An 18,093-nucleotide genomic window follows, 5' to 3' on the forward strand; every position below is an offset into this window, starting at 1 on the left:
ATATATTTTTTCTGGCTGCTTTGACAATATGACCTCATGTTTTTTTTTCCTCTTCTGTGAAGGAAAGGGAACAGATTACAAAATCCCTCACATCTTTGGATAGAGAACATTTCTTGTCTGTTGTTGTTTTATGCCTTCAAGTTGTTCCCAATTTATAGAACAACTTAAAGTGAATCTATCACAGGGTTTTCTGAGAGTGAGAGTGTGCAGCTTGCCTGAGGTCACCAAGTGGGTTTCCATGGCTGAGCAGGCATTTGAATCCTGGTTTCCAGAGTCATAGTCCAGTGCTCAAACCACTACACTACTCTGGTTTGTAATATACTCTAAAGCATGAGCAAATCTCAGCTGGATTCATCCTAGCCCATGTTAATGGCTCAACTGTTATGGAATTGGCACTTACTCATCATTTTGTTCTAAGTATCTTGTTTGTGTGTTACAGTGATAATTATCTGTGGCTTTCCATTCATTAAAACTATGTGAATTAATAGTAGGTAAGAGCTGAATTCCATAACATATATGTCATTCTGAAGGTTATACTTTCAGTAGTCTCAGGGAAAGGCTTATGGATCATATGAAGGCTATGGCTTCAATCCAGAGAGCTGTTACACAAGCAGGAGGGAAAATACATTTCCGCTTGGGCAGGGCCAGAATCTAGTGTTAGTCTCAACTAGAGAAGACTCTTAGAATCCATGCTATTTGCCTATGTGTTTACTCACCAACAACTGATTCTGTAACAGGAAAATAAGGAGCCACTCATGCAGGTCTTTCAGATACAAGGATTTATTTGCATGCAAAGACAGCTGGGGCTTGCCCCAGAAAGACTGTCCCCTCAATCTCTTGGGGGCTAAGGTTTTTATAATGTGAGAATACTAGGAAATAAATGACATACGCAGATGTCTTTGTTCAGAAAACAAGAATTTGCCAGTTACTAGAAGGAGAACAGAAATTTACCTATGTTATAAAAAACTTAGCTAACTGCTCAGGAAATGGCTATATGGTTTACCTAGCAAGCCAGGAGTTGGCAAAACAGGAAACTACATGTTCATAAACATGTGCTTTAGCAAACCTTAAATGTTGCTGGAATGTTTGTGCTGGGGCCCCATGAAATTTATCTAGTCTAACCCCAAATTGCAGTCATCATAGTCAAGCAACTTAAGCCATTAATTTCTCCTCTATCAATTCAATGGGTATAGTTGGGGGTGTGCAATAGGATTCACGTTCCAGTCTTGCTGTTTCTTCGGGCCCCAACAGCCACCATTCTAGGGAACCCACCAATCTTCAGGGTTAGTTCTTTTAGGGAATGGAGAACAGCAAATTATAGTTGTTTGGTATGCATGTGTATTAATAACTCAAGCAGAACAAGAGACGAAGTCATGATAGGGCTGGGGGCCAAACTGCAGGCTTGCTGAACCTTTCACTTCAAACAGCATTCTCCTTTCTAGCCTCTAGGACACTTCTTTCCTCAATCGGGTCTTTTCATTTCTCTAGCAGTTCATCTCCTGGACTTTTCATTCTACAGGGTTCAAGCTCTGCCTTGTAAATCCACTGGGTAAGTCACACTCTCTCAGCCTCAGAGGATGGCAATGACAAACCCCCTCTGAAGAAATCCCCATGATAGTCACCTTAGGGTCACCATAAATCAGAAACAATTTGAAGGCACACAACATCAACAACTGTCAGCCTGCATCCTCTTCCCCAAAGTCAGTGAAGCATTGGCTTCTTCCTCCATTCTCAGACCATGTCCTTTCAGGTAATGCAGATTACAAACTCTAGCCTGGAAACATATTATGTCCATGTCCTGGACAATACCAAGCACATAGCTAGGTATTCTGTTATTCTGAGCTATTTGCTACATATAATTGTAGCAGTATATCAGCATCATCTTGTGTAAAGTTAGTGATAGTTGCTACACCTCCATTTATACAGAAATAAAATGTGAAGAGTATCACAGGGTCAAAATTAAATAAAAACATACACACAATTTATGGAAATATTAAAAGAAAGCATACCTGGATCCGAAAGAACAGGAGTTTCCTTTGTAGTATAGCCAACAATTCCCACTTTTTCTGTGCCAACATTTATGATTGTATAAGGAAAAAAATAACCCGTGATGTTGCTTGCTAATTGTTTGCTTGCTTTAATGTTTGCACTTACAACAGGAAAATTAACATTTTTGAGCAGTGGATTCAATAATCCTTCTACGCCATTGTCAAATTCATGATTCCCCAATGTCTACACAACAAACAATCAACAAAAAGAAAAAGAAAAACATTACTCGTAGTCAGCTAGATGTGTCAGCTATTCCACTCTATCTTCAGTTTTATGTGAAAACTAGAGTTTCGTCAGAATCCTCTCTAGTTTCTACAATGGGCTAGATCTTGCAGTTCGATGTTGCCAATGAATTATTGTATTTTCTAATCACATTATCTGGAGTTTTCTGAACCCAATAACAACCTTCCCAGATGGTCTTTTTCTGAGGCTGATACTAAGGCTTTTCAATCAAATTGTTCATTCCATAAATAACAACAAAACAGAGATAAGGGACACATATGGGGCTGCTACCACATTGCAGAAATACTGCAGTTTTATACCACTTTAACTGTCATCCTATAGAATCCTGGGATTTTTAATTTGTTGTGGCACCTGAGCTCTGACAGAATGCTAAATATCGTATGAAACTTCAAATCCTAGAATCCCATAGCATTAATCCATGCCAGTTAAAGCAGTGCCAAACTGCATTAATTCTGCAGTGTAGGATGCAGCCTAAGGCAGCTGCTTCATCCACTCCCACTATCATCTATAAGTGAAATATATTTAACAGTCCTTCCAAATGAAAATGTTTGCCAAAGAACTGAAAGGACTTTTTAAAATCCTTTAGTATTTATCCTTCAAATCTCTTAGTGGTATACCTCTACCAACCAATTTGGCTATGCGGAAAAGACATGCAATCCTTCCTGATCTGTCCTGTTTCAGGAGATAACCCATCACCTGCTATCAGAATCTGTCCGGTCTAGATAGACCTGTAACATGCTATTTCTACACATTTCCATCAGCCTTCAGGGAACTGCTTTCAAGCCAAGTGGCAGAGCAGAACAGAGACTATCAAGTGTGTCTTCAAAATTCCATTTGTACTAGAAAAGGATTTAAAAGTATCATTATAGACTACCAGTATATCACAATAACCCACTACCCTAGTCAGCAGAACAATGTACTTTGGAGATCCGATCTTTTTTAAGCAGCTTCTATCTACAAATGCACCTTATTTGTTCCCCATCATTTGGGACATAGGCAAAGATTCACAAATAAATAACAATGGCATGCACCTTCAACAGTATTTCTAGCTGCAAGACTTAGTGCACAGTTATATGCTTAAGACAGGGTGTATTGATCTCTATATCACCACAAAGTTTGAAGCACAATATTCCATATGTCTTGCATGTTGTGTTGGCATGGTATGCCCACACACCATTCCTGCTATAGGTTCCAAGGGCCTTCACATATATAATGGTCTTACAGCAAGCACACACATGCATTTATCAGTGCTTCCTGTCAATGGGATCTCAGATGTGACATTGTGTGTATGTGCCTTCAAGTCACTTGTCGACTTATGGTGACCCTAGGAATTAGGCAGGGAATACTCAGAGGTGTACCCTTGACTTCCTAAATCATTTACAGTGCAGAATGAGCTAAGCTACCATTGCATTGCAGTCTGGATTTTTAAACAGAAGTTTTAAATATATATTGTTTCATGTGCTTAAAATAAATTAAAAGCTCACTGAAAGGAACTGAATGTTGATTACAAACTGGATACAGCATATTTGTGTCTAAAGCTTCAGAGTCATAGATCAGCTACATGTTATGTGCTCCCAGTCTGAATAGAAGCACCATGTAAGCCAATGAAGAGTTTTTTGGCAATAAATTATGGAGAAACTGGCTTGTGCACATTCCAGAATTGTCTCCACTTCTGGAAACAGATTGATGGGACAAATGTCTGTTTTAAATTTGATCCTATAACTGAAAGCAGAAGTCTTTCGCAATCATATGCTACACTTTTACAGCCAGACAGTTAAAGTACAGATTGTAATAATCAGCTTTGCTTTAGAATGGTTCTCACTGTCTTTAACTAGAGGTGCTTCCAGATGAGATTTTTATAGTGCAATTGACCTGTCTCATTCACAGGATTTTTACAAGGGATGGATGGTGTCTTCCATCTTCTTCCATGTGTCCATACACACACACACACGCACACACACACTAGTTCAGGATATATGGAATCACTGCACATAGGGTTGCCATATCCCGCCGGGGGGCGGGACAATCCCGGTTTGGGAGGGGCCAACCCGGTCCCGGCCCGGTTTGGCGCCCAAACCGGGACGGCCCCACCCACCGTGGCCACCTCAGGCCCCGCGGCGGCTCCAAGGCCTTGCTGAGGCCTGGGAAGGCTCTCCGCGGTTGGAGCTCCAGCCGCGGAGACGCTCCCTCCCGGGCCCCAGCGAGGCCTTGGAGGCGGCTCCGCGGTCGGAGCTCTGGCCGCGGGGTCCTCCAAGGCCTCCGCAAGGCCAGGGAGGAGGAGGAGGCCGCTTCCCACCGCGGCGATTGCCGCGATGAGGAGCGGCCCCTGCCTCTTTCCCGGCCTGGGAGCCGGCCGAGGCTTCTTCCCAGGCCGGGAGGAGGAGGAGGCCGCTTTCCCTCGCGGCGATCGCCGCGATGAGGGATGGCCCCCGCCTCCTTCCCGGCCTGGGAGCCAGGCCCAGGCTTCCTCCTAAGCCGGGGAGGAAGCGGAGACTGCTCTCATCGCGGCGATCGCCGCGATGAGGAGCGGCCCCTGCCTCCTTCCCGGCCTGGGAGCAGGCCTAGGCTTCCTCCCAGGCCGGGAGGAGGAGAAGGAAGCCTGGCACCGCGGCAATTGCCGCGATGCCAGGCTTCCCCCCGCCCTTCCCGGCCTGGGAGCCGGCCTAGGCTCCCTCCCAGGCCGGGAGGAGGAGGAGGAAGCCTGGCACCGCGGAGATCTCCGCGATGCCAGGCTTCCCCCCGCCCTTCTCGGCCTGGGAGCCGGCCTAGGCTCCCTCCCAGGCCGGGAGGAGGAGGAGGAGGACAAGGTTTAAAAATCTAGGACTTTTTTTTAAATTTCCTAGCCAGGAAATTTTTAAAAAAAATGTCCTACATTTTCAAACCTTGTCCTACATTTGTCCCGGTTTCGAGGTCCTCCATTATGGCAACCCTAACTGCACAGGCCTTTTGACTGGCAGTGCTAGGACCTGGCTTGATCAAATTACCTTTGTTGTTGCTGCTGTTTATTTCTGATTTATGGCAACCCTAAAGTGAACTATCATGGGGTTTTCTTGGTAAAATTTGTTCCAAGGAGGTTTGCCATTGCCTTCCCCTGAGGCTGCGAGCATGTGACTTGCCCAAGGTCACCCAGTGAATTTCATGGCCAAGTTGGGAATTAAACCCTGGTCTCCAGAGACTTAGTCCAACACTCAAACCACTACACCATTCTGGTTCTTTGGAACTACCCTTGACTTCACTAAAATAAGATTATGCTACCATATGTCTTTATGCACAAATAGATTGTGAGTTCATAATTCTGCAGGACGTCAATATATGGTAAGTCTTTTCTACAGATTACTCGCTGTTGCTACTCAAATAGGGACACTACAATCCAATCAGAATTTTAGTTTTAGTGAGGTCAGTATGGCAGCATATCTTTGTAAGTGCAACAACTGCAAACAGTAAGTGCAACACAGCATCAAAAGTTGCATTTGTCAGTTTGCAAACCAGCAATAATGAAAAAAAATGTAGCTAACAAGAGAGCATATGTACTCCAAGCAGATCTCAATTGCTGACATACCCAGGTAGGGCAGTTCAGTCTCTCACTGAACTGACTCTTGAAGGCATGTTTCCATATCCTTCCTTCCGCTCACAAAGGCAGATCAAAAGACCTCATCTTGACAGATATTTTGTTTCCAAATTACCCAGAAGTGTATGTACTTGTTTTCTGAACTCAGCAGTGCAGATAAAAGATATAGTGTTCTTGCATATGGGTCTAGCACAGCACAACACAGAATCGGACAACCCCACTATCAGCACCAACCCTTCTGTACCTTACAAATGTGGGAGGAAAAGTAGCCTTTTCTTTCAAGAACCCTGATTTTCTCAAGCATGTCACTTTGCCTTGCAGGGCTTAAATATTTATCCTCCACTTTCTGCAATAAATGAAGTGGGCATTTCAAGGCTATTCTTCTAAAGCACATAACTACCATGTAGGTGGCTTAACACCAGAAGAACGGTGAGAAGCTAATGAGCTCCCACATTACATCCTACACATGGGTCCGGAGCGTTCAGAAACATAGTCAAGTGTTATGAGAAGTTTATAGTTAACTAGGCAAGCTTGTTAGATAAGACATGGCATCTCACAGCTGTTTAATCTATGCCAACTTTAAACAGAGGCAGTTTGTGGGCTGAAGGTAGCACTGAAGAGAGGCAGGGTGGTCCTTTGAATCCTCCACTTAAGCCAGCTTCCTACACTCCTGTAGGGGATTGGCCGAATCCTTCACATTTGTGCTAAGGTCTTGCTATGGGGGAGAAGAGAATGGGCATGTCTGGTTTAAAGCACTGCTGGCTGTGGAGTGACACTTGCGTACCTCAGGGACACAAAAACTCTGGTTCTATCATTTGAGGGGTATATGAGCTGTTCATTATCTTGATTTCTGCATTCATACATCAGCTGTGCATACTGAATTAACTGTCATATTTTCCCAACAGTGGTTCTGTTTCATTTTAGTAATCTTTGAACCTAGTTTGGCTGGGACTTGAATGGATCAGAGCCATGAGATCAAAACACACTTTATTAGGTGCAGTATGATTTCTAGCAGTGCTTTCCAGAACCATGCAGAGGACATACCCCTGTGCAGCTGGCAAAAGAACTTCCTGAAAGCAAATGGCCTGGGGATGAAAGTGGGATCAATGAGTTGCATTCAGATTAAGATATTCTTTGTGTATCAACAAGACAAATTAGTCATGAATTAAATCCCAAGAATACTGTACGCATAACTAAGTCTGCATCCAATCCAATGACTTACAGTTCCTCAAAATAAAACTAGATGAGCGTGCCCAGACTCTGATCCACAGGAGAGGCCCTTTTCTCAGTCCCACCACCTGCATATATATGGTTGATTGGAATACAAGAGAGGGCCTTCATAGTGGCTGCCCCAAGACTTGGAACTCCCTCCCTAGGGAGGCTCAGTGGCATCCTCCTTTCTGTCCTTCTGCTGACAGGTGAAAACTTTTCTTCTTTTTAAAAATTAGACATGCTTTGAGAACTGAAGGCTTTTAAGGAAAGGGCTGTAAAAGCTGGATTGTTTTAAACTGAAATGGTTAAATGGGAACTCCACCATTAAAATGTGAAAACCGCTTCCTCTCAAACAAGGGTCCCATATATATATACATATTCCACACACTTCCATGTCACCATCCTCTGAAGATGCCAGCCACAGTTGCAGATGAAACGTCAGGAATAAATTCTTCCAGAATGTGGCCACACAGCCAAAAAGCCTCACAGAAAACTATGGATGCCAGCCGTGAAAGCCTTCAACTTCCCATTGAATTGGTTAACTTTAAAGAATATTTTAAAAGTGTTTTTAATATGGTTAATAGTTTAAATTGGTTTTAATCATGATTTTTTGTATGATTTCAACTGTGATCTTTTTATGTGTATGTTGCCTTGAGTCCCAGTCTTGGGAAAGGTGGGATATAAGATGATGATGATGGATGCTATGCCATTTCCATTGGGTAAAGTTTGTCAGGCCTTTGTTTCAAGTACGTTCCCAAGATATGTGTTAAGGACTTGATCTGATAATTGTGTCACTGTTTCATAGGTCAGTGTAGCTTTAGAGAAAGCCACATTACAGACCTCTTGTAGAGAAACTCTCTATTCTTTCTTTAGCCACTTGATCACCTTTGAGCTCCAGACCATGTCACCATCACAGGTCACATGGTGTGGCACACTTCCAAATTCATCCAACAATCCTTGGCAGGAGGCTCATTAGCCTTTGAATTGTAGGCACCTAGAGCTTCATAATGGACTAGATAAAATGCTGCACAATGCAAACAGGCAGCTGTAATGAAACTTGCCAGCTGAACTGGAGTTAGTACAAGGACATCTTGAGGCACTAAAGGTGTCTGTGAAGAGAGGCCCTTCTGATCATTGCCACTGCTTGAAATGCCATTTGCTCTACCATTTGTTGTTCTGGAACATCCCCAAGATCTCATTCCAAATTAACTCCCCTGCTGGAGACAAGTAAGGACTAAGAGCCTTATCACATGTAGGGTTCTGCAGCTCTGTTCTGACATGACTGTGGATCCAGCCATGCGGATTCACGCTAAAATGTGATATATTATCTCACGCAATTGCTTTCTATGGGGGGTTGTTCCGAGGCGCTTCAGCCCAAAGTGACTCCTCATTCTGGTGAATTCGGTAACAAGTGAATTCACAAAAATTGCTTCTAAGCTCACTTCGATTTCACGCCAAATTGGTCTGGTGTGGAATGCAACTTTGCTTCTTTTCCTGGTACACCCCCCAAACCTCCAAGGTCCCACATTTCCCATGATGCTGCACTGCAATTTTGCCCCATTGGCTTCCGGTGCTCGGAAGGGTAGATTTAGATGTAAATGACAGGGGTGAAGGGAATGAAACAGGAGACTGGGGGGAGAGATGGGAGCAACGGAGAGGGCCATCGGAGGCTGGGGGAAGCAACACACTCCAACTCCCAGAATTCCATAGCCTCAAGCCAAGGGCCCCACAACAAACTCCAACTCCCAGAATTCCATAGCACTGAGCCAGGACAGTTAAAGTGGAGTCAAAGTGGATTATTTCCCCAGTGCAGATTCAACCTAAGAGAAGGCAACAGTTACAAAGGGAAGGAGAGTGGATTGGATTCAGGGAGGTGGTATTTTAAGGAGCATGGAGAATAAGGGAAACAGGATACATTCGAAGGAAGCAGGTGGGGGATTCAGGGAAATCTGACATGGAGGACACAGTCTTAGGAAACCTGGGGGCATGGAGGGAAATCTGACAGGGAGAATCAGGATACATTCGCAGGAAGCAGGTGGGGGGGATGCAGGGAAGTCTGACAAGGAGGACCCAGGACACATTCTAGAATAAATTGACTAAAAATAGAATAAAATAGAAAGGAAGAAGAAATGTGAAGCTGTCATTCACATGAAACTGGAACCAGGAAGTGGCCCTCTTCTTCATCCCGGAAGTGCAAAGGTTCACGATGTGTTCAGACCCCCACTGAGCATGTGCAAGGGTGCCGATTCGAATTGTTGAATCTGCATGGTATATGTACCGGTGTGGTAATTCAATGTGCACTCACTCCGCTTTGACTCAGGAACGGCCACAATTTCGTTCTTCATGTGTGATAATTCATCATGTAAATTGCCTTAGATTTGAAATGACTCTGCTTCACCCTCACTATGGAAGGGCCACAGAAGGGCTTTGGATTAGAGTTCCAGTTTCACGCGTGATTAGGGTTGCCATAAGTGAGGACCTCCAAACCGGGACAAATGTAGGACAAATGCAGGACAATATTTTCAAATGTAGGACACATTTTTTTTAAAATGGAGGACACGCAAAAAAAATTGAGGCTTTTTTACAAATGTTAATATAAATGCATGTTTCTTAGGCATGATCAAAATGGAGGACATTTTGACATTATTCGTAGACAGATCACGGAAATGTACTTCCCTTTCTGGCCACCCCCCTCTCCCCATTCCAAACAGCACATTTGAGCATTGAACATGGCTTTATTTTAACATTGCCTCTTGCATATTTCAGAGGCTTATTCCACAACCAAACCCTTTGGTCAAGGGACTTTGGTTTTTCTTCATTTTGACTTGTTTTGTCTGTATTCCTCCCCACTAAATAAAGGAGACATGAAATGGAGTTAATGGGTACAAGTTGTCAAACAAAAAACTCTTGTGAGACTCTGTAGGCAAGAGGTGAACCATGTTAAGAACTGCATTAAGCACACTTAGGCTGCTGCCACACTGCTTTCACTCTCATCACTCCATCCTATGGAATCCTGGGATTTGTAGTTTGTTGTGGTGCCAAGCCTGGGCTTTGAAATCTCAGGCATAAGAGAGGCAAAAGGCTTGGGCTGCATCTACACTGGAGAAATAATCTGGTTTGAGATCACATTAACTATCTTGGCTGAATGCTGTGGAATTCTGGGAATGGTGGTTTGTTCCAGCACCACAGCAGAATGGCAGTTAACCCCTGGAAAGCTCTCTGACCAAGGTGACCAATGCCCTCACCCCAAAATGTAGGGCACCCAAGCAAAAAAATGTAGGACATGGCCAAAAATAAAAGCTAAAATCACCCATGTACTTATAAATCCATGCTTCTTAGCCATGATCCAAATGGAGGACCTTTTGAAATTTGACAGAAGAGGACATGTCCTGGAAAAGGAGGAGGATACCTGGTCACCTTGTCTCTGGTCCAAAACACACTGCAGAAATAAAACAATGCTGGACTGAAATGCCCAGAGTTCCTCACCAAAGCTGCATCCACACTGAGGAAATAATCCAGTTTGAGAGTGACTTAACTGTCCTGGGTTAGTGCTGGGGAATGCTGGGAATTGTAGTACACTGTGGCCCCAGAGCTATCTCTGACAGGGAGTCCCATAACCCTCCAAACGTAGTTGAACTGCAGTGCCCAGAATTCCTCCCCAGGTGCATCCACACTGAGGAAATGGTCCAGTTTGAGACTGCTCAGTGCTGGGGAATCCTGGGAATTGTAGTCTATTGTGGCCTCAGAGCCATCACTGACAGAGAAGTCTCAATGTCTCCCAAACACTAGCATTCCCAGGATTCCCTAGCACTGAGTTAAAGCAGTCTCAAAGTGGGTTATTATTCCTGCAGTGTGTGAGAGAGATATAAAAGCTAGGGACTGGATTCATTTGGAGGATCTCTGTGTCCAAAACACACTGCTTGGACTGCCAGGGCTCAGTGCTATGGAATCCTGGGAATTGTAGTTTATTGTGGCACCAGAGCTCTCTGACAGAGAAGGCCAAATGCCTCACAGACCCTAGAATTCCAGAGCATTGAGCTTTGGCAGTTAAAGGGGTCTCAAAGTGCAGAGGGGGGGGGGAGAGAAAAGCCAGGGAGTGTGAATGAGCTCTGAGAGGAGGAGGAGGAGGAGGAGGAGGGAGGGAGCCAAGGAGCCCCTGCTTTTCCTCCTCATCGCAGCCTTCTCACTGCTGGCAAGAGGCTCTGCCCCCAGCCAGGCAACGCCTCCATTCAGTCTCCTTTTGTCAAAAGAGCTCTGGTGCCACAAGAAACTACAATTCCCAGAATTCCATAGCACTGAGCCATGGATGTTTAAGGGGGGGGGAGGGTCAAACTATTTCTGCAGCCTTTTGCTACCCGAAAGCCTTCTATTACTTACCAGCAACTTGCAAGGCAAAATCTCTTCCTTCCAAGCCATTGAAAACCAACCCAAGTGGAGGGCTGATTGCTTCTTTCCCATTGGTCAGCTTTGGGAGAAATTTGCATATTACAAGGAAAGGTGTTTAGGGCCTCAAAAACGACCCTGTGATAAAGAATTACAACAATACTGACCTGGTATACATTTAAAAGATGAGGCAATTAGACTCCCAGGGAAACAGGAACGATTGTTGGCCTTTTTTTCTTTGCTCACTGTAACCTGAAAGTAATGCCTTTTGCAGGGTATATATACCAAGTGGGCTGGCAATAGCTCTGAGTGGCAGATGTCTTGAAGACCTGCTCTCTAGGCTTAAGTCAGGCAGGGAGGCGGGGAGGGCTGGAGCTGCCTCCAGGGCCTTGCTGGGGGGGGGGGAGGTCCTGGGGGAGGGGCCAAACCGGGGTGGGACCGTGTGGCCCTGCCCCAAACCGGGAAAGTCCCGCCCCCAGGCGGGATATGGCAAGCCTACGCGTGATAAGGGCCTAAGTCAGAACTGGAACATGCCACATACTTTTCTGTAGCAGTAAAAGGGTTGTCAACTGAGGTTTCCACTAATAAACCTCAACTGCAATTTCTTGCTAATTTTACGTAACCATGATGTACTTGATGACTAAGGAATAGGTATTTATGATGCTGCCTTAGCTACTCTGACCGGCAGCACATCCCTAGGATTTCAGTCAGTTATTGTCAGAAATCTTTGGCATTCAGGATGGGCTCTGCCATTGGAGTTTATCACACAGGAGGAATTTCTCTTAATTTCGAATGAAAAGAAAGTGGGGCCAGAATGCATTCACGTGAATTTGCTAGTTCAGCGAATTTACGTGAATTCAAATTGCATTCAAATTGACTTCCCATTGCCCAAAAATAGCTTGCCATTGCCCGAAATTGCGTGTGATCACCTCTCACGCAATAACGTGAAACCCCATGATTGCATTCGGACTGACTTCCCATTGCCCAAAATTGCGTGTGGTAGTCTATCACACAATAACGTGAAACCCCATGATTGCGTTCAGATTGCTATTTGATTATACTTCCGATTTCCCTTGTCTGATAAACTGCATTGAACTGTAAATTCCTTCTTGTAGTGGATGCAGAAAAAGCTACATTCTTAACTGTCCATTTTACATGGCCCTCAAGGTAATGTTCATGGGGATTCCTCCCAGGCAGCTTCTGACCCAACCTAGAGCCACTCAGCTTCTGCAAGATTAATGTATTGTGTACCTTCCAGAAACGGCCTCAATTGACAGAACTGCACTATGGCCTAAATCCTATAGTTAATCTGGACTACCGTAGACCCACTGAATCATTTGGATTTGTCTATATTGACTCACCATGCAATAGAGTCAATGGGTCTGCTACGCATGGGACTAATCCAGAGGATTTCAACCTGTTTATGAGAGGGTATATTAGAAGAAATCAAGGCAATGGTTGAAGACAAAGTATCTTGATGTTTTGCTTTGTTTTGTTTATTTCAGTGAGTAGAGAAACATTTGCTAGTCCTAATGAAAGGTTTAGGGGTGCATATTAATATAAACAGCTCATAGTATAAGATATCTTGTAGCTTTGATTTCAACATAATAATATTTAGAGTGAATTAAGTGGTATTGGTAGGATGGACATTAGGTATGACCAAATTCTCACTGATTTAGGATCTCGGATCCATCTAAACTATTAGTAAATCTGCATCCAACCCAGTATAATGCATGTCCAACATTCACATCTACTCTGGAGATGAACAAGGGAATGTTACAATAAAGCAGGATGTGAGGACCAGCATATTCCCATATATTAAAATATAATGTTTATACAAGGGAATATGGAGCAAATCTGCAGATGCATGCATTGCATGATTATAAACAGCAGGAAACATATATTAGTGGAACTTTCCTGGTATAAGTTTGCAGCATGGAAATTGCACACAACCCAAAACAAAATGTGATTCAAGAGGCCCTAAATTTATCCAAGGAGTTCCAGAGTGGTACAAGACTACCCCACTAAATATTCTCCCTCCAGTTGTAGCAGCCCCTGATGTCCTTAATTCTGATGTTTTAATGAAATATTACCATCATACAATTAAAGCAATCAAAAATAGCATCTTTGACTTTCCAAGGCAACTAAACAATAGCTATGGGAGCCAGTGAAAAACAGGGTGGGGGGGGGGGGGAGATTTTATCCAAGTGCCTAAAAACACATTATTATCTGTACTTGGTGAATAGATAAGGAGATGAAGTTCCATCAATAAAGCACTTTAACCAAATACAATATCATCTTTGGAGTGCTTGGGGCAATTTGTTCTTAGGTCCAATTTGGGAGAAAGGCGGCATATTAAGTAAATAAATAAACTGGGAACAGGTGGTCCATCAAATACGCTGGTTTAGATCTCCTTTACCTCTTTAAAAACTAAATGTGTAAATTTACAGCGCTTCATAAATAATAATAATAATAATAATAATAATAATAATAATATCTGCACTTTGACTTGTCAGCTGTCAGTAGAGTTCTTTAAATACTATTAAGATACGTTGTTTCCTAAATAGACCTGCTAATGGTCTCAAAGATGAATTCTGTACTTGCTGACATTATCTGTTTTCAAAGATAGTCCCATGGAATAGATAACTGTGACAAGGTGATGTTTCTCCAATATGAGAAACATGGTCAGACCAAAGGACTGTCTAGTCCAGCACTTTATTTGTAAAAGGAACCCATTAGATGCACCTGAAAAGTCATAAGCAAGGCATTTGAATGAGAGTCTGGTGTTCAGCTACACTTTGGAATTGTTTATGTCAACAGCCAAATGCCTTTTACTGACTAGAAACTTGCCTCTAATTCAGGGGAGGGGAACATCTGGTCATCCAAACCTTACTGGACCATAATTTCCGATCATCCTTCACTATTGGCATCATTGGCTAGGGGTAATCTGGATGTTCAGATATTCCCTAGACCAGCTCTAGTTTTTTCTTAAAGTCAGCTCCAAAACAGAGACGAGGACATTCATGCAGAATTAGTTATTTTTATACAGGCTGAATCTTCTCTGGAATTCTAAAATCCAAAATATTCCAAAAACCAAACCGTTTTTCATGAGTGGCTGAATGACACTTTTGTTTTCTGATGGTTCAATGTGAACACACTTTCTTTCATGTGTTAAATTATTTTTAGCATTGTATAAAATTCCCTTCAAGCCATGTAAACCCACTGAGTGACCTTGGGTACATCACACTCTCTCAGCCTCAGGGAATGGCAATGGCAAACCCCCTCTGAAGAAACCTATCCAAACCTGCCCCATGGTTTCGCCGTAAGTTGGAAATGACTTAAAGGTACACAACAACAACAAAAAGGTGTATAAGGTGTATATGAAACATAATTAAATAAAGATCCCTTTGCATACTGATTTCACCGACTAACATGGCTATATTATCAAAGATATAGATATATAAAGATAAAAATAAAGCTATGCCATCAAAGATATGTGCACCACCAAATGCATCTCAGGAAGTAAACTGAAGTCTAGGAAAGCTCCTGCTGCCAACTTTTCTCTTTCAGTTAGTCTCAAAGGTGCTACAAGATCTCTCTACAGACTGATTTTATAGACTAACAGGGCTGTGGCCTCAAAAATATATATGAAGATAAACTTCAAAGATAAGCACTCTAACAATTGCATCTGAGGAAGGAGACTCAAGTCTAGGAAAACTCACGCTGGCAACTTCTTTCTTTCAGTGAGTCCCAAAGGGGCTCCAAGGTCTCTCTCATTTTACACATTTGGTAATTGGACTGGTAATTTGGTAGTTTGGACTGATTTTACATAGCCATATCTTTGAATTCTACCTCTGCGGAAAGCACCAAATTTAGCCAAATGGAGTGGAAACCCACCAACCTCTATCAGAAACATGCCCAAATGCATCTGAGGAAGGAGGCTGAAGTCTAGGAAAGCGCCTGCTGCTGAGGTCTTTTTTTCAGTACTGAGACTTCTTGTAGCACCTTTGAGACTGGCGGAAAGAAAGAAATTGGCAGCAGGAGCTTTTGTAGACTTCAGTCTACTTCCTCAGGTGCAAGCAGTCTAGGAAAGCTCATGCTTCCAACTTCTTTCTTTCCGTCAGTCTCAAAGGTGCTACAAGATCTCTCTTAAGTGCTGATTCTGCAGACTGGCATGGCTAGATCTTTGAGTTCTCTCTTCCAGGGAGTCTCCCAGGTGCCTAAGATCTCTCTCTACAGGCTGGTCTTACAGACCCACAAGGCTATATCTTTTGAATTCTGTCTCTTAGTCTCCAAGGTGCCTGAGATCTCTCTCTCCTCCAGGCTGATCTATTCTTGCAGACCACGCAGGGTGCCCACCAGGGTGCCATCCCTGCTCCCCCCCCCCCGTGCCCCATTTGCTCACCATGGCATCGTAGCCCAGGAGGTTCATGAAGCGGACCACCTCCCAGCCCTTGAAGTAGGAGAACCAGACGGTGCCCTGGAACTGGTCTCCGGCGTCGAGGAGGAGGACGGGGGCTCCGCTCCGGCGCAGCTCCTGGATCTTGGTGGCCCTCCGTGCCACTCCTCCGAAGCAGGGCTGTTGCCCGCCGGGGGCACACCTGCCGGAGTCCCGGCTGGTCTCCTCCACCCGGGCATGGACGTCGTTGGTGTGCAGGAGGGCCAGCTGGAAGGCCCCGCGGGAGGACAGGGCAGCCCCCGGCAGGAGAGGCAGCAGCAGCAGCAGCAGCAGCAGCAGGAGGAAGGGTGCCAGGGGCCCCGCTGCCAGGCTTTGCCTCCGCATCTCCTCCCTATCTCTGCCTGTGTCTCTCTCTCTGGAGGATCCCAGAAGGAGGAGGAGGAGGAGGCCCTTGGGAGGGAGGGGGCAGGAGGGGCAGGGGGACGGTCCCTTTCCCTTGGCCCCAGCCAAGGCCCTGGGCTCCAGCCCTGCAGCAGCTGCCCTCCCTGCTGCCCTCCCTCTTCCTCCTCCTCCTCCTGCTCCCTGCCCTAAAGCCACCCTCTTGGCCCCCTTCCAGCCTCTCAGACTGGGACTGCTGGGACTGGGACTGGGAGGGATGGCCCCCTTGGCCTGAAGGGAGAGGGACTGGGGTGGAGGGGGAAGCCACCAGCCTCTGCCAGAAGCTGCCCCAAAGGCACCCGAGGATGAAGCAGGAGGAGGCTCAAGTCCAGGAGGAAAGCCCCTGCTGCCAAGTGCCAACGTCTTCCTTTCAGTGAAGAGTCTCAAAGGGGCCCCAAGATCTCTTTGCAGACAGATTTTACAGACTAACACAGCTAGATATAGGAAGATAGGCACTTGACTGAATGGATCTGAGGAAGGAGGCTCACGTCTAGGGAAGCTCCTGCTGCCCACTTCTTTCTTTCAGTTACTCTTCAGATATCCCTTTGCATACTGATTTTACAGACGAACACGGCTATTTCTTCAAAGATATAGATATATGAAGACAAAGATAACTCTTCTAATCCATCAGTCTGTCAAATACATCTGAGGAAGGAGGCTGAAGTCTAGGAAAGCTCCTACTGCCAACTTCTTTCTTTCAGTTCGTCTCCAAGGGGATACAAGATCTTTCTCTATATGAATTTTACAGACTAACACAGCTATATCTTTGAATTCTGCCTCCACGGAAAGCACCAAATTTAGCGGGAGGGAGCGGAAATCCATCAGCCTCTCCAAGAAACTTGACCAAAGCCATCTGAGGAAAGAGGCTCAAGTCCACAAAAGCTCATGCTCTGTATGACCTTGCTTTTGTCACCTCCGGCACCATAGATCTCAGGGGGTTTGGGGACAGATTGGACATGGATGGCAGCATGCCTGTCTAGGAAGGATGCCCTTAGAGAATCATGGAGTTGGAAGAGACCTCAAGGCTCCAACCCCTGCCATGCAGGAACTCACAATCAAAGCACCCCCAGATGGCCATCCAGACACTGGGCCAAAACAGGCTGCAGAAACAATCCAGTTTGATCCTTCTCTGCTTGAGAGTTCTAGTGCCACAACAAACTAGAGTTCCCAAAATTCCCTAGCATTGGGCCAGGGCAGTTAAAGTGGTCTCAAGCTGGGTTATTTATGCAGTGTGTTATGGCCCCCTTTTGTTTAAAAACCTCCAAATAAGGAGACTCCGCAGCTCTCCAAGGAAGTGTGTTGAACAGCTCTTACTGTCAGGAAGTTCCTCCTAATATTTCGATGGAATCTCTCTTCCTGTAGTTTGAACCCATTGCTCTGGGTCCTAGTCTCTGGAGCCGGAGAAAATAAGCTTGCTTCATCCTCAATATGAAGGAGGAGTGCCACTGATAATTTGCAAAGTTCATTTCAGGAACATTTCCATCAGGCACCAGTGTAAGTCCTCCAGCTCAGTTATTAGCATTTCATGTGTCAAGCCTTTCATGCACTTCTATAGACCATGCATCATAAGCTGTACAAGCTAATAGTTAATACTCAACAGGGGTCTTCTCACCCTTTCAGAGGTTGGAGAGGAAAGGGTTAGAGGCTGGGGAGATTAAGTGGTTAGAAAGCCACAGATTACACTGCAAGTGATAGCTTCTGGGAAAAGACTGGATGCTGAATCCAATGCATCAGCAGCAGTGTTGTTTTTGTCCCCTTCATGTCATTTCCAGCTTTTGCTGACCTCAAGGTCATGTAGGAA

At 44.7% G+C, this 18,093-nt stretch overlaps 1 protein-coding gene across 1 annotated transcript in view; it reads right to left on the reverse strand.

The window, feature by feature from the left end:
- The window catches only part of LOC149311330 (snake venom 5'-nucleotidase-like), a 42,775-nt gene extending 26,537 nt beyond the window's left edge, over positions 1–16,238 (reverse strand). The window contains exons 1-2 of the mRNA XM_089529494.1: positions 15,861–16,238; positions 2,010–2,232 (exon numbers count right to left, since the gene is read on the reverse strand). Of these exons, the coding sequence (XP_089385620.1) occupies positions 2,010–2,232; positions 15,861–16,238 (601 nt within the window). The remainder of the gene's footprint in view (positions 1–2,009; positions 2,233–15,860) is intronic.
- Between the last annotated feature and the right edge of the window lie 1,855 nt (positions 16,239–18,093).

This window comes from Sceloporus occidentalis, unplaced genomic scaffold, assembly GCF_023333645.1.
Source record: "Sceloporus occidentalis isolate IW3139 unplaced genomic scaffold, rSceOcc1.0.p SCAF_6, whole genome shotgun sequence".
Classification (NCBI taxonomy): domain Eukaryota; kingdom Metazoa; phylum Chordata; class Lepidosauria; order Squamata; family Phrynosomatidae; genus Sceloporus; species Sceloporus occidentalis.